The sequence below is a fragment of the Scardinius erythrophthalmus genome, assembly GCF_964197995.2.
Source record: "Scardinius erythrophthalmus genome assembly, chromosome: 19".
Taxonomy (NCBI): Eukaryota; Metazoa; Chordata; class Actinopteri; order Cypriniformes; family Leuciscidae; genus Scardinius; species Scardinius erythrophthalmus.
Window position 1 is genome coordinate 38,567,257 of NC_138239.1, and position 17,224 is coordinate 38,584,480.

Below are 17,224 nucleotides of genomic sequence, written 5' to 3' on the forward strand. Positions count from 1 at the left end.
TCCTCCTCGGCTCTGAAGTTGTTTTTGATTATCACTGGGATCGCAGGCGTTCTGACCCGACACGAGTCTCTCTCTCTCTAGGGAAATGTTGGCACTTTGTTTCAGGGTTTTTCTCAGGAAAAACTTTTCTTCAGTATTACTCAGAGGTCTAGTTTAAAATATAATTATTTTAAAGTGAAAGTGCTTTTTGTAACATTAATCACGTTTGAGATTTGTGCTGGCTACTGTATACAGGCCACCAGGGCACCATACAGACTTTATCAAAGAATTTGCAGACTTTCTATCAGAATTAATATTGACTGCAGATAAAGTACTAATTGTTGGTGATTTTAATATACACATCGATAATGAAAAAGATGCATTGGGATTGGCATTTAAAGACATTGTAAATTCAACTGGAGTTAGACAACACGTGTCAGGACCTACTCATCGTCGTAATCATACTCTAGATCTAATATTATCACACGGAATAGATGTTGATGCCGTTGAAATTCTGCAGCAGAGCGATGACATCTCAGATCATTATCCAGTCTTGCGTCCAGTCTAAACTTCATTTAGCCAAGGCTGCAAAGTTGACTCCGTGTTACAAATATGTGAGACCTATCACTTCTGCTACTAAAGATTGCTTTATTAATAATCTTCCTAATCAGTTTCATCATCTCAGCATCCCAGATAGCTTAGAAGAACTAGATATTACAACAGAAACGTTTAACTCTCTCTTTTCCAGCACTTTAGACACAGTTGTTCCGTTGCGCTTAAAGAAGATTAAAGAAAATAGTCCAACGCCGTGGTACAACGAGCACACTCGGGCCCTTAAGAGAGCAGCCAGAGAGATGGAGCGCAACTGGAAGAAAACAAAACTAGAGGTATTTCGCATTTCATGGAAAGAGAGCTCAATTACTTACAGAGAGGCTTTAAAAGCTGCTAGATCTGCTTATTTTTCAACCCTCTTAAACAAACACAACCCTAGGTATTTATTTGAAACAGTGGCTAAATTAACAAGAAAGAAAGCTTCAACCCCAGACGTTTCCAAACAGCACAGCAGTAATGACTTTAGGAACTTCCATTGAGGAAAAATTCCATTCATTCATTGCAATATGAGAGGATGAATTTTCTAAACTCGTTAAATCACCTAAATCAAAATCACCTAAATCAACCTGTGCCTGGACACGACGACAACGCAGTCCTGAAATGTCAACTAGTGTCTCTCCAGTGAAGGCCTCCTTCCCTTCCCTTTACTTTTGTACCGATAAAACACTGTCAAAATGATTCCAGTTCGCATGGATCCGTGGAAATGACAAAAAATTCTGTATTATGCAGGCCAGACAAGTCAGTTCGTAGAGAACGCACCTGCGCACATATTTATTCAAACACGCATATCTATAGACTAAACATGTAATACACATGCGCACGCCGTCACCATTTTTGTGGATTCACGTCGATGAAGTTTACACGGAGATGATAACATTTTTTACATTTTTTTTAAAGCTTGCACCTTGGAACCTGTTTCAAAGTTTGCGTTCTCGAGCACCAAACACTGTTGTCCTGCAAGTGAACGGCCAGAACACATTAAAAGTTTTCTGTTTTCTGTTAGAACGGTGTGTGTTAGCGGCCCCTTAGTTAATAACTAATGATCTTTGTAACGGAAGTGAATCAATGAAAACTTTATCTGGACAATAACTTTATTCTAGAGCTGCTGTAAAGCCTAAACAATCTCTGTCACTGTAATCTCCTATTATCGCTGTAAAGCTGCTTTGAAATAATCTGTATTGTTAAAAGCGCTGTATAAATGAAGGTGACTTGACTTGAAATGCTGCCGTCTGTTTGTTTTTTCATATATTCTATCAGTTTCATTTGATAGCAGAACTTAAAGAAATCCTTTACATTTATACAATTGGCAGACGCTTTTTTAGTCGGTCAAATGTTATATTGTTTCTGAAAGAGATTAGTTCTGATCTGAGACCAGTCTTCAGTGTCACATGATCCTTCAGAAATCATTCTAATACGATGATTTGATGCTCAAGAAACATTTAAGATTAATATCAATGTTGAAAACAGTTCTGCTGCTTGAGCATGAACAGGGCCATAAAAAATGATGGATTTCCTGCTTATAAAACTGATTTTGTCTTTGACGTGAGGCCTTGTGTGGCGTGAGCGCACACACACACACACACACACAGGTACAGATATTGGAGGGTAATGCTGGTTAATGTGGAGTGTAAGTTACGCTGCAGGGCACCTGCGCCCGAGATCTGCCCGTCATCAGTGAAACCTCTCAATTAACCTCCTTTCACTTGCTGCCGCCTACGAGGACTCAGTCATTACCCTCACACACCCTCACACTAACACACACACACCCCCGTCACCCCATTCAATCCCAGAACCAGCCCATTCTCTCAGACCCTAAAGGGGCCCTCGGTTCAACACCCTCTCTCTCTCTCGCTGCTCCTGAGTGTCTCTCGCCCCACACTGATAATGAGAGGCGAGAGGGTCGGAGCGCACCGGAGCCTCCACTGAGACACACGTTTAAAGGCCTGCTTTCATTCCACCATCGGTGTGTGTGAACACAGTTTGGAGTTCGTCCAGACGCTGTGTTTTGGCATCATTTCTGCTGATAGCTCATCCAGAACATCTCTGCTCGCTGGCACCACGCACTTCAGTAAACAAACCTGAAGTATTCATTTATGATGGCGCTGCTTGCATGTAAAGCTCAGAGTGTGGCGATCAGCTGAATCCTGGGAAAACAGACTGTTTGTGACTTAAGGTGTGTGTGAGAGACAGAGTTTCGTTTCTAAGCTCAAGGGTTTCCAATGTTACAGCAAGAAAAATGATCAAACAAATATTTTTCTTATGGGGAATATATACACTATATTGGCAAAAGTTTTGGGACACCCCTCCAAATCATTGAATTCAGGTGTTCTGATCACTTCCACGGCCACATTTGTATAAAATCAAACACCTAGGCATGCAGACGCTTCTACAAACATTAGTAAAAGAATGGGTCGCTCTCAGGAGCTCAGTGAACTCAAGTGTGGGACCGTGATCGGTCGCCACCTGTGCACAGTGCGGGGTCAGCGCTTGCGCAGAAGTCATCAACTTTGAGAGTCAATAGCTACAGACCTCCAAACTTCATGTGGCCTTCAGATTAGCTCAAGAACAGTGTGTAGAGCTTCAGGGAATGGGCTTCCATGGCCGAGAAGCTGCATCCAAGCTTTACATCACCAAGTGCAATGCAAAGCGTCAGATGCTGTGGTGTAAAGCTGGCCAGTTTGGTGTGTTACTTATTATATTTACTCACTTTGTTGGGGAAGTTCGAGTAAGACAAATCTGCGCAGATTTAGCGCAAATACTCGTGAGGTAAGAGGACGGCATCGGAGGCTTGTGTTTGTGACTATCTTGTGTATCTTATGAGGAATATATATGTTTATTAAAAATTACAAGCTGATGCTTTACTGAGTGACCGATTCATTTAGACAAAGGGTCAGCTATCTGTCTATCTATGTATCATCCATCCATCATGACATCTCCCAAATGTTGGTTAGCCAAAAATGCAACCTTATATAACATAATTAATAAATAAAATACATTTAGTTGGATGTCCTGATGCTGATGATCATTGTTTTTTGAAGATCCAGTGGATCTTTTTACTGGCTTTCTGTTGAAAAAGAGCAAAAATAATTGAATAAGAGTTCCACGCCCTATTTTGTGAAGAGTGAAGTAACGCACATGCCCTTCATTCATAATCACACAAACTGATGAACTCGTTCCTCCAAATCCTGATTGTCAGTCGTTCTTTTCTCATGGGCCTCCTTCCCTCTCTCTCCCTCCCTCTCTCTCTCTCTCTCTCTCTCTCTCTCTCTCTCTCTCTCTCTCTCTCTCTCTCTCTCTCTCTCTCCCCCTCTCTCTCTCTCTCTCTCTCTCTCTCTCTCTCTCTCCCTCCCTCTTAACTCTCTCCCAGCTCACGCGATGTTCCTCTGCAGCGTCAGCAGAAAGACGCCCTGCTCTCAGGCTTTATTTCACTAATGTAGGCAGTATTTCCCTCATCCTCTGTGTGAGGAGCAGCAGATCTGCCTGTCTATAAATAACTGGAAAAAGCCAACCGATCCGTCTGAGAGTGAAACACAGGAAGCTCTCAGACACACACACATCCTTGTCATTCCCGAACGGAGCCCAAACAATCTGATCTGAGACCAGAGACGCTCAGGATCCTGCTTCACTTTAGTGCTCCGTATATGAAGTCCAACTAGCAGAGCAGTGAACACTAAAGTCCAACGGCAGCTCATAAACAGAACCTTGGCAGTATAGACTTTATATTTCAGCTTTAAGTGGGTTTCCCATTTACAAGCCCGAGCACAGAGACAGACGGGAAGGGTGAGTGCGCATTTATTTCCCAGCGATATATAAAAGAGCAGATCGAGAAGCTCAGTGCTACTCCTGTCCGTAACATCTCTCCTCGTTCGAGACTCTCATTAACAAACAATACTGCTGTGAAATTGCTTTAATGACAATGTAATAAAATTGCTATTCGGCTCACAGATGGCCTGAGGCGCAGCTCGATCCTACAGCGATGCGTCAAACCATATAAATTAACCCACTTATTCACCTTCTCTTCTTTCTTCAATCTTTCTCCATTTGTTTCTCCCTCGAAACAAAACGCACCATCCCAGAACACAAACCACCGTCTCACACTCTTTTACAAGGTTATTTCTAGCTATATATATATATTTTTTTTTTTCATCAAATCAAAATACATTTACTGGAGAAGAACCAAAAATGACTGAGATTTTATTAACTGACATTAACAAAACTTAATAAATGCTGTAAAAATGTAAAAGTTCATGTTAACTAATGCATTTATTAATGGACCTTAAGCATGAACTTTACACTCTGATACATTTTTCAGAAAACAAGACTTCTTATGTTATGTCATAAGAACATGTATCTTGATTTAGGAATGTTGAGGTATTTGTGCTGGAAAACGAGACAGAAACACTGAGGACGAAGATGATTGAGATATTAAAGATATGGGATCAAATGAAGAGCGGGAGGAGCGGGAGGAGGGCGGCACTCGGGAACCAACAACTGAGACAATTCTGCTAATTAACTGCCAATTAGCGGCCCCTAAATGCAGGCGATGTGATGATGCTCTCTGGCAGCGGCTCGTCTCACGCTGGACACCAAGAGAGAGACTCGACCGCCTCATCTAGGCCAGAGTTAGATGGGTAACCAGCAGCTTCAGTCATCATTCTGCCCGTGTGCAACAGACCGACATAAAATCACTTCTGATTAAATCAACTTCAACTGAAATTAAATAAAAATTAATAAAGACATATATAAAAAGGTGCCGTGCAAAGGTTTTGGGATTGGTGAGATTTAATGTTTTTAAAAGAAGTCTCTTCTGCTCACCAAGGCTGCATTTATTTGATTAAAAATACAACAACAACAAACTCAGTAATATTGTGAAATATTATTCCAGTGTAAATCATCTGTTTTCTATGTGAATATCCAGTAAAGTGTAATTTATTCCTGTGATCAAAGCTGAATTTTCAGCATCATTACTCCAGTCTTCAGTGTCACATGATCCTTCAGAATATTCTGATATGATGATTTGATGATCAAGAAACATTTATGATTATTATCACTGTTGAAAACAGTTGTGGACATTTTTTTTTTTTGGATTATTTTACATTGGAATAATATTTAACAATAGTACGTTTTTTATAGAAGAGACTTCTTTTAAAACATTAAAAATCTTAACGATCCCAAACTTTTTAACGGCATTGTATATAAAAAAATCATGATTCAAAATATTAATATAAGCAACAATAGTATCTCAATAATACTGTAATAACACTGGCATGTGTTTAAACTCAATGACTTTCCCATGATCCGAGGAGGAAAATAAAACAACTTCACAGGCCTGTTTATACTTTTTACATTACATTTGGAAAATATTAAGCCATTATTTTGAATTTCATAACAGCTGGCCGCGCGAACTGAGACGATCATAAAAAACATAAAGCTGATCTGTTTGTTCGTGCCCTCTTTGAGTTTGGGGAGGGAGAGAGAGAGGGGGTTATGAAACTGTTTCTCCTGGTCTAAAACAGTCTCAAATAAAGCCGTTTCAGGCCTGACAGATCGAAGACCAGCAGATGTGGTTTATTCTGACACCAGAAACCACTGATCAATCAACAACCCACCCGCAGGAAAGAGTGTGTGTCTGTGGGCTTCAGGTAAGATGGCAGTGTTGGACGTCCATGAAATCAAGCAGGTGTCAAAGGTCATTCATAAGTCACATATTCCACTCCATTTGTCAGCTCATTAGTCAAACGAGTTTCCATGAGAGAGAGAGAGACAGAAGAAACCCAACCAAAGCTCAAGCACTTTCAGGCCTGTGAACTTTAAGACAATAAGCATTCTTGTTTTTCCCAACAAATCTCATTTACGTCACATTTCAAATCATCATTTATTGTGTGGTGGAAATGACATTTGAAACAGACTCATTTGTCTAATGTCATATCTAGCATTTTATCATATCAAAACAATTAAATAATATCTCACATTTCATATTTCTTTTTCTTAATTATAGTTTAAGATTAAAACTCTTGGAGTTAATGATGAAGTCATGGCAAAACATCTGCACCACATGGACATAAAAGTTCCTGAAGTTGAAGAAACTCCCAGAATCGACTGCAAGAGTGAGCAATAACGAGAGACAAACCCGTCTCTCTCTCTCATAATGTGTGTGTGTGTGTGTGTGTGTGTGTGTGTGTTGCTGTCAGCATGTGATTAGACAGATAGAATAACACACAGATGCGACTGCACTTTCCTGTCGTGTGGTGTGTGAAACGTCTCTCTCTCTCTGAGGTCAGACAGGATTGCTGTGCAGTCTCAGATTTAATTACCCATCAGCTACACAACGAACCACCAACACCAGTGAGCGTCAAACACACACACACACATACGAAGAGCAAAAGATCAGATCCACGGGCACAGAGAGAGAGAGAGAGAGAGAGAGAGAGAGAGAGAGAGAGAGAGAGAGAGAGAGAGAGAGAGAGAGAGAGAGAGAGAGAGAGAGAGAGAGAGAGAAAGAGAGAGAGAGGTAGACGGTCTTGTCAGAGCAGGAGACGCGCTGTCTATTGACACGTTACACACAGAGCCCTTGTGCCTCCAGGTCTGATTGTGCCTCCGAACAAAGACGTGATTCAGGACATCCAGAGCGCAAACCTGTCTCTCTCTCTCCTGTGCTCCATATCAAAGCAGGATCCACACAATGACCATCACAGGAGGAATTCAGGCGCTTTTGGCACATCAGCAGGAATGTCAGGTGGACCGAAGAGATCTAACTGAGGCCTGAGCGAGCAAATACTCCCACAAACACTCCCAAAACACTCCCACAAACACTCCCGCAAACACTCCTGCAAACACTCCCGTAATCACTCCCGCAAACACTCCCACAAACACTCCCGCAAACAAACACTCCCGCAAACAAACACTCCCGCAAACAAACACTCCCGCAAACACTCCCGCAAACACTCCCGCAATCACTCCCACAAACACTCCCCGCAAACACTCCCAAAACACTCCCAAAACACTCCCAAAACACTCCCACAACACTCCCGCAAACACTCCCACAAACACTCCCACAAACACTCCCCCAACACTCCCACAAACACTCCCAAAACACTCCCACAAACACTCCCGCAAACACTCCCAAAACACTCCCGCAAACACTCCCAAAACACTCCCAAAACACTCCCACAAACACTCCCGCAAACACTCCCAAAACACTCCCGCAAACACTCCCGCAAACACTCCCAAAACACTCCCGCAAACACTCCCACAAACACTCCCACAATTACTCACACAAACACTCCCACAACACTCCCGCAACACTCCCGCAAACACTCCCACAACACTCCCGCAAACACTCCCACAACACTCCCGCAAACACTCCCACACACTCCCGCAAACACTCCCACAACACTCCCGCAAACACTCCCACAACACTCCCGCAAACACTCCCACAACACTCCCGCAAACACTCCCACAAACACTCCCGCAAACACTCCCGCAAACACTCCCACAATTACTCCCACAAACACTCCCACAAACACTCCCACAACACTCCCACAACACTCCCGCAAACACTCCCGCAAACACTCCCGCAAACACTCCCAAAACACTCCCACAAACACTCCCACAAACACTCCCACAATTACTCCCAAAACACTCCCAAAACACTCCCACAAACACTCCCGCAAACACTCCCAAAACACTCCCACAATTACTCCCACAAACACTCCCACAAATACTCCCACAAACACTCCCGCAAACACTCCCAAAACACTCCCGCAAACACTCCAACAAACACTCCCACAATTACTCCCAAAACACTCCGACAACACTCCCGCAAACACTCCCGCAAACACTCCCACAATTACTCCCACAAACACTCCCACAAACACTCCCGCAAACACTCCCACAAACACTCCCACAAACACTCCCACAATTACTCCCAAAACACTCCCACAAACACTCCCGCAAACACTCTCACAATTACTCCAAAAACACTCCCACAAACACTCCCGCAAACACTCCCACAAACACTCCCGCAAACACTCCCACAATTACTCCCACAAACACTCCCACAAATACTCCCACAAACACTCCCGCAAACACTCCCAAAACACTCCCACAAACACTCCCACAAACACTCCCACAATTACTCCCAAAACACTCCGACAACACTCCCGCAAACACTCCCACAATTACTCCCAAAACACTCCCACAAACACTCCCACAAACACTCCCACAATTACTCCCAAAACACTCCGACAACACTCCCGCAAACACTCCCGCAAACACTCCCACAAACACTCCCGCAAACACTCCCACAACACTCCCGCAAACACTCCCACAATTACTCCCAAAACACTCCCACAAACACTCCCGCAAACACTCCCGCAAACACTCCCACAATTACTCCCACAAACACTCCCACAAACACTCCCACAACACTCCCACAAACACTCCCACAACACTCCCACAAACACTCCCACAAATACTCCCACAACACTCCCACAAACACTCCCACAATTACTCCCACAAACACTCCCACAAACACTCCCGCAAACACTCCCACAACACTCCCGCAAACACTCCCACAATTACTCCCAAAACACTCCCACAAACACTCCCGCAAACACTCTCACAATTACTCCCAAAACACTCCCACAAACACTCCCGCAAACACTCCCGCAAACACTCCCACAAACACTCCCACAAACACTCCCACAACACTCCCACAAACACTCCCACAAATACTCCCACAAACACTCCCACAAACACTCCCACAAACACTCCCACAACACTCCCACAAACACTCCCACAACACTCCCACAACACTCCCACAAACACTCCCACAACACTCCCACAAACACTCCCACAAATACTCCCACAACACTCCCACAAACACTCCCACAATTACTCCCACAAACACTCCCACAAACACTCCCGCAAACACTCCCACAACACTCCCGCAAACACTCCCACAATTACTCCCAAAACACTCCCACAAACACTCCCGCAAACACTCCCACAATTACTCCCAAAACACTCCCACAAACACTCCCGCAAACACTCTCACAATTACTCCCAAAACACTCCCACAAACACTCCCGCAAACACTCTCACAATTACTCCCACAAACACTCCCACAAACACTCCCGCAAACACTCCCACAACACTCCCGCAAACACTCCCGCAAACACTCCCAAAACACTCCCGCAACACTCCCACAACACTCCCACAAACACTCCCACAATTACTCCCACAAACACTCCCGCAAACACTCCCAAAACACTCCCACAATTACTCCCACAATCACTCCCACAAACACTCATTTCAAGGCAGCTTTACACAGAGAACAGGAAAATAATGCAACAGAGTTTGTTTCCAGAAGACAACAGTGTCACAGTCCAGCTTAAGTAAGTTCAGTGATGTTTGATTTTGCAGTAAAAAATATTAATTTAGTTTATTTATATATATATAGCCACTCTGGTGAAACAGTGATGTCATCGTCCATCTAGATAGATAGATAGACAACACTCAAGTCTTTCAGTATCTGAGGTCTAACACTGAAAGTGTTCCTCTAGCTTCACTTGTTCTCTCTCTGTGTTGTTCTTGTGGGGTTTGCAGGTTATTTCAGCATTAATCAGCATGAAACAGGCAAAGCATGTGTGTGTGTGTGTGTGTGTGTGTGTGTGTGTGTGTGTGTGTGTGTGTGTGTGTGTGTGTGAGGGCAGGAACGCTGTAATTGAAACGCCAGGCGAGTGAAAGGCAGATAACAGCTCTTCCTGTGGTCAATGTAAGCACCTGGTCAGATCCGGCCGACGAATCAAGCTCATTCTCTCATTCTCTCGTTCTCTCGTTCTCCAGGCGTGTTCTCATGTGAGCCGCAGCAGAATGAGGTGTAGGGGAAATGAATCACAAAAGCACAGAAATCAATTGACCCCGAGGAGACGCGTGATAAAGCCCTCGGCCGCCGCCTGTCCCCGACAGATAGAGCTGCGTAAATGAGTCCGCTCCGATAAATACATTAAAGCAAGCTGTGAATAAAAGCCAGGGACTTCTCATTTGTAAATAGCAGCTCCACTACACGGAATTAGACTGATAAAGGAGCGCTCCGTATAATTAAGTTTGTGTAAGGCCAGAAAATCCGTGCAAATACCTTCCCGGTGTTTTGAAAAGAAGCTGTCAGCTCAATTAATCTGAACATCGGCCGGAGAATGTAGCGAACGAAATTAAGCCAGCGATAAAAAAAGAGCCCGGGCGTGTATTTTGATAAATAATTCCTGTATCATTTCTTTGGCTCTGTGATCATTTTATTTAATCCACCACCTCCAGTTATGAGCTAAGCTCTACAGAGACGCTGCCGGCCGGAGCAACACATCTGTAATCCGCCACGGATTCATTCATGCGTCAAAGGCGAGGAAAACGCGGCGATAAGGTCCGCGCGCGAAAGCTTCCCGATGTTTCAAAGAGAGGAAAAGTGCCTGGACTCACCAGTTGTTTACTTGTAAGATGGTGAGGCCTGTGTCCTGAGCCAGCTGCTTCTTCTGTTCTTCTGAAGGATACGGGTGCTGGAAGAGAACACAAGAGAGACCCGCTCCGGTCAGGATCATGGGGAACATCACAGAGACAACACTGAGCACTGCCACTCATCTGCACCAGGAGAACATCACGCAAACCACAACTGTGCTTCATGTGGACATGCTGCATTACTGCCTGAATCACTACACACAGCCATGATGATGCACTTCATTATGCTCTGGGTTTCAGGGTCACGCTTTCGGTTCGGGATGTGCCGTGTTCATGGAAAAAAGGACTATATTGTCAAATCAAAATAAAGAACAACTACAAGCAACGGCACTAATAAATACAAGAGAGCAAAGATATTAATAAAAGAAACAGTGCTTTTCAGGTTTATCAGGTAGGGCTGACACTAGTTTTCAGGTACAGAAACTGAATAAAGTAATCAAATGTAAAATAACATTGCATATTTGACTGTATAAATTAAAGATTATTATTAAAGTCACAAAAGCTATTCAGTCCAGAGCTGTGAGTGATGTCCTTGTGATTTGTTGTTTGATGAACATTTTTATATTATATTAGAGGCTGCTGTCACTTTAAGACACAGCGCATGAACACAGTACACTGAGAGTCAACTCACATTTATTCATACAGCGCTTTTTTCAATACTGATTTTTTCAAAGCAGCTTTACAGTGATAAATAATGCAACAAAGTTTGTTTCCAGAAGAAAATAGCGTAAGTTCAGTGATGTTTGCATTTTTGATACTGTACACATGCGCCGTCTTTCTCGACTGTGTAAGTTCACTTACGGCTGAGTCTGCTAGACGGACATGCTGACAATCTTGGTGTGAATTTGTCCATTTAAGCGCAAGACTAGAAAGAGAAATCAATAAGACGTGCGCGTGCTTCGGATGAGTATTTAAATATAAATATTTTATATAAATGACATTTTTTTCTTAAATATATACAACATGCATGTGTGTGTATTTATATACAGAATATAATTATACACAGTACACACACATATATTATGTAAACACAAACTTTTATTTTGGATGTGATTAGGAGTGAATGTGTGCATATGTTAAATTAAAAACATTATTTGCAAATAGCTGAAAATTATTACTTCATATATATATATATATATATATATATATTAACTTAAAAAAGGCCTAAATTTAAGATGTATGTATTTGACTTGCATATAAAATTTCTATAGGCCTACTGTATTTACATATATATATTTTAATGTTCACTACAAATACTTTGATAATTGAATTCCTTTAAATGAAAAGGGACAGAAATCTCAAGTGTTGAGGACAAGGTCATGGCATGCCGCTATTTTATACATTATTTGCAAGCGTCACGTTTAATAGCTCAACCGATGAGAGAAACACTGGAGCTGGGTTCTTGGCTTGTATAAACACAAACAGTGCAACTGAATCTGTTGGACCGATTAATGGACGTATGGCACAGATCCGTACGGCACCGCGGTGAATCCTCCGGTCGGATTAAACCCCGAACACATCCTCCTTTCCTCGACGGTTAGAGGAATGACTTCAGCTTGAGTTGCTCCTGAACGCAGGCCAAGCGCTAAAGCAAGACGTTCCTGCAAAGGTCTGGAGTAGCCAGAAGTCACACTGCAAACACAATCCCCACGCGGGATGCAATGATATAATTTGTGTCACTGTTGATCTGCCAAATGTGACATGATAGAAATGGCAGGATTGAATTTGTGCCGTGTGTGTCTGAAGCATGACGAACAATAGTGATCCGCACTGACAGATGTGTTTAAGAGGCAGATTAACAACCAAACACACCACACACTCCGCTTTATTCAGACACCGCCACACGTGCGCCCACACACACACACTAACACATGTTCTAAAAGTCACAGGAATAAAGCCATTACACTGCGCTGGACTGGATCTTGACCCTGAGCCTCACATTGAGAAACCGACGGCCAGTTTAATTAAAGAGCGCGAGGAGGGAACGTTTCAGGAATGTGTCCAATTAATTACAAAACAATTGTAAGATTGAAAAAATAATGAAGGAAAAAGAGACGCATGAATCAGATTTCTACTTGTGCACACTGGAGCTTTTAATATGCTAAAATCATTAACAAAGAAATATGATAATGGGCACATAGAAATAAATTTTTTGATTGCTAAGTGCTGACATATGCTTGGCAAGACTGAAGAGCACACACATATGCGTGTGTGTGTGTGTGTGTGTGTGTGTGTGTGTGCGTGTGTGCGTGAGTGTGTGTGAGAGTGTGAGAGTGTGTGTGTGTGTGTGTGAGTGTGTGTGATTCTCACACACACAGCAGCAGATTTTGTGACTGGTTCTCTATATTATTACATTTATATATATATATTAGATTATTATTGCAATCGGCTGATAATCCACATTGAACATAAAAATGTAGCTAAAGCCTTTAATCAATGATGAACTATTTGTTTACATTTCTGTTGAATTCTGAAAGCAGACATTAATGAATCTCATGTGCCGTCATTAAACTGTCCTCTCTGTATCAGTGTTTCTCAGGCATGTGCCGGTCATTACAGCAAACCCATATAAATACTGCAGCGCTCAATGATTCACACAAACCAGACACACGTTTCACAAACTGAGAAGACATTATATCTGCTCTTCCCTGACAGGATAAAAACAGAAAACGCTTAAAACCCTTCAAAGCCAGCTTAAGATATCCTGACCGCAGACACACAATGTACAACAGATCCAGTTTCATCGAGCTCTGTTCCACAAATCACTGTAAATACAGAGCCTGGGCCTGATAGACGTTACAAACGCCACGGAAATGTTGGGATTTATAAATCCACACATGATGGCATCCACAATCTCTATTATCATGCACTGGTATTATAACATGGATGGGAATATGCATTGGGGTTATGCACAGAGAAAAGAATTGCACATCTTTTTTTTATTTTTTTTTACAAGAACCTAAATTTTGCGTTCTTTAAATACTAGTGCTGGGCATTGATTAATCACATCCAAAATAAAAGCTTGTGTTTACATAATATATGCGTGTGTACTGTGTATAATTATTTTGGATATATAAATACACACACATGCATGTGTATACTTAAGAAAAATGTGTTATTTATATATAAAATATTTATCTTTATATATAAATTATGTATATACAGCATATACATGCAAATATTTCTAAAATATATACATGCATGTGTGTGTGTGTGTATTTATATATACAAAATAATTATAAGCAGTACACACACATATATTATGTTAACAAACTTTTTTTTTTTTATGCGATTAGTCACGGTTAATCATTGCCCAGCACTAGTAAACACAGCAGAGTAACGCGCATCCGAGTGACATCGCAGGTCGAGTCTAGCACTGTAAAATAAAGCATCAAATTACAAAACAAGTGAAACCCGAACAGAGCACTACCTTTATATGAATTATTAATTTCGTCCAGCGGTGTGCATGACACGCTAACAGCATGATGAAGAGTAAACTTAGCATGAGAGATCAGAGAAAGATTGAAAGTGTTCCTGTCACTTTAAACTCAATCAATAGAGTGAATTACTAAGAGCCGGAGCAATATCCTGAGAAACGGACTGACCACAGAATGTGAAGAGGTGCAGTCTATAAATTATTAGACAGAAAAATGAGCAGCTTATTTTATTGCAGATGCCAGCGCTAGCCGGCGATCGAATCAACTGTTAATTACGCTGCAGCCTGTTAATGGCACGGGCTTTTTGCTGCTTGCGCCATTCTGAACACACACACACACACACGCGGTTCGGGAAGGAGTCCTCGGGGATGTGTCAGTGCATCATGCAGTCCGCGGCAAGTGCATGTGGGCCGATTTTATTTCCCAGAGTGCATGTGTGTGCATGTGTGTTTGCACTCTATTGGCTAAATTACAGGGTGTGATGTGCTCTTCACCGCAACTCCATGTAACGTCGAGCCTGAACCCCCAGTGCCCCCAAACACACATCAACCCCCCTTCACACACACACACACACACACACACACACACACACACACACACACACACACTCCCCAACGGAGCGGCTGACCGTGAGCTTGATGAATGACTTCATCAGTACGAGGCCAGACTGCAATGAATTAAAGAGTCCTGCAGCCTAATGAAAACCAGCACATCCCCCGACTGAGCTACTGAATCACTGCAGCACAATCCACATACTATACATTCTAGATAGTACGCCAGATAAGAATCAGACAAACAGTCAGCCGAATGATGCAGTGTGTTTTTGATTGTGTGCTTTTTTAGGCTACTTTAACCCACGATCCATTGTGCAATCAATGGGTTCACTTTTGACTTTGAGTTTGCACGCAAGAATCACAGCAGTTTTTAACTGCACAAACCGAAATGTTAAGCTTTAAGGTAATGCATTTAGCTAGATGCTAACATGCTAACACAAACAATATGTGACAAAGGTGATAGTATGATCCCAGCAAGCAATTTTGCATTTAAAAGATGTCTAATAGCCATACAAACACAGCCCTGACATATGAAAATTTAATAGACGTCTAAACCAGAGCCCAAGAACAGACTAATCATCTAAAACATGTCAAAGAAAAGAAACCAAACACCTTGTACTCACTGTTGGCTTTGCTTACATGATGGAATTTCATACATCTCGCAAGTTATTTTGGCAAAAAGCAAATTCAAGGTTATTTTGGCTAGAAGTGTGTTTCTCCTAGCTGGACTATATCAGGTCTATAGTTAACCGAGACAGTGAATCATGGCTATTGCTCACAGGAATACTATCATATCACACGCTCAAAACTACGTGCTTTATTTGTCTGTTTTAGAGGTTTGTGGAACGGAAATGAAGGGCACGTTCTCAAAACTCCATTGTCTCTTACCAACAATTTCAATTATTCTCAAACTACTCCATCATCGCTGAAGGATTTGAGTTTCCCCGTGACGCACAGCTCAAATTGACTGTGATCGTTTCTGTGTGTTTAATCAAACTGAGCGAAGCAAGATAACACAGACTCCCAATAAAATCAATCAAAGCCCAGAATGACATTTTAATATCTGCTACACAGAAATCTGCAGAAAGATTGGCACATTTTAAATTTAGAGAGGCTGTTAATAATGCATTTACATATGTGTGTTTCTGCAAGCATGATATTCCAGCCAAATGAAGGCTGCAGGTTTATTTTGATAAGACTGATTTGAATATAATATATATATCCCATTTTACAACGCAAATTCATGAATAATTGCAATGTGGTGTGTTTGTTGTAAGTATTTGTCATAAGAAGGAACACTGCATTTACTGTGAGAAAGGCAGATTTGTTTAGAAAGTGAACTTTGATTATAACATGACTCATGGTGTGTGTCAGCGGCGCTGTGATTGATGTCTGCTCAACAGAACAGAAGCTAAAAGAGTGTTTTGTTTAAAAGATGGACAAAAGGAGCTTGCTTCTGTGTATTCTAGTAGTTTGTGTGTGTCTAAGGTTAAATGTGTGTGCTTAGGTAGTGTTTTGTGTGCGTTTGATTTTCTTCAGCTCTACGCTGCATCCAGACAACAAGGAGGAAGCCGGCAAGAATGCAACTCGACTCACATGCACACACAAAAGGGAACACGTCCTCAGTTTTATGAAATGCACCATCTCAAATACACCCCCCGATGCTCAAACGATGTGTGCATACCGGCAGTCGTTGTGTTCGTCGGCATGCTCACGTATGAGCAAACCAGTGTTCGTGCAGCTCTGGGATCAGACTCAGTCATGACTGCCATGCTGGGTTTTTTCAGAGGTAAAACAGTTTCAATTTAAATGGCTTCAAAGGGGCACCTGGAGCCCAGCGCGCCATGAAAAGCTATTGAGGAGAGCAGCTCGATTCCCTCTCTTCATATGTCTCTTTCTCACTCATTCTTTCTCTCTCTGTGCCCCCACAACAATTGCTGACAGGGCTGGGCTTGGAGCCGCTGGACTACCGCCAGCCCCCCCGTTTGCTCTACACCAATAATTTATGTTCACTGAAGATGGTGCAAGGTTCTAGAGCGACTCTTGCAATCAATTTGCCTGCCAAGCAAACTGTTGCCCCGCGAAAACATGGATTGGCAAGGCCAGGCGGAGGGGGATGCTGGGAGGGGT

At 42.4% G+C, this 17,224-nt stretch overlaps 1 protein-coding gene across 5 annotated transcripts in view; it reads right to left on the reverse strand.

Annotated features, from left to right (window-relative positions):
* meis2a (Meis homeobox 2a) overlaps nt 1-17,224 on the reverse strand; it is an 87,390-nt gene that overhangs the window by 13,813 nt on the left and 56,353 nt on the right. For all 5 annotated transcript variants that reach the window (XM_081347228.1, XM_081347229.1, XM_081347226.1 and 2 more), the window contains exon 9: nt 11,068-11,144. In XM_081347228.1, coding sequence (XP_081203354.1) covers nt 11,068-11,144 — 77 coding nt within the window. The remainder of the gene's footprint in view (nt 1-11,067; nt 11,145-17,224) is intronic.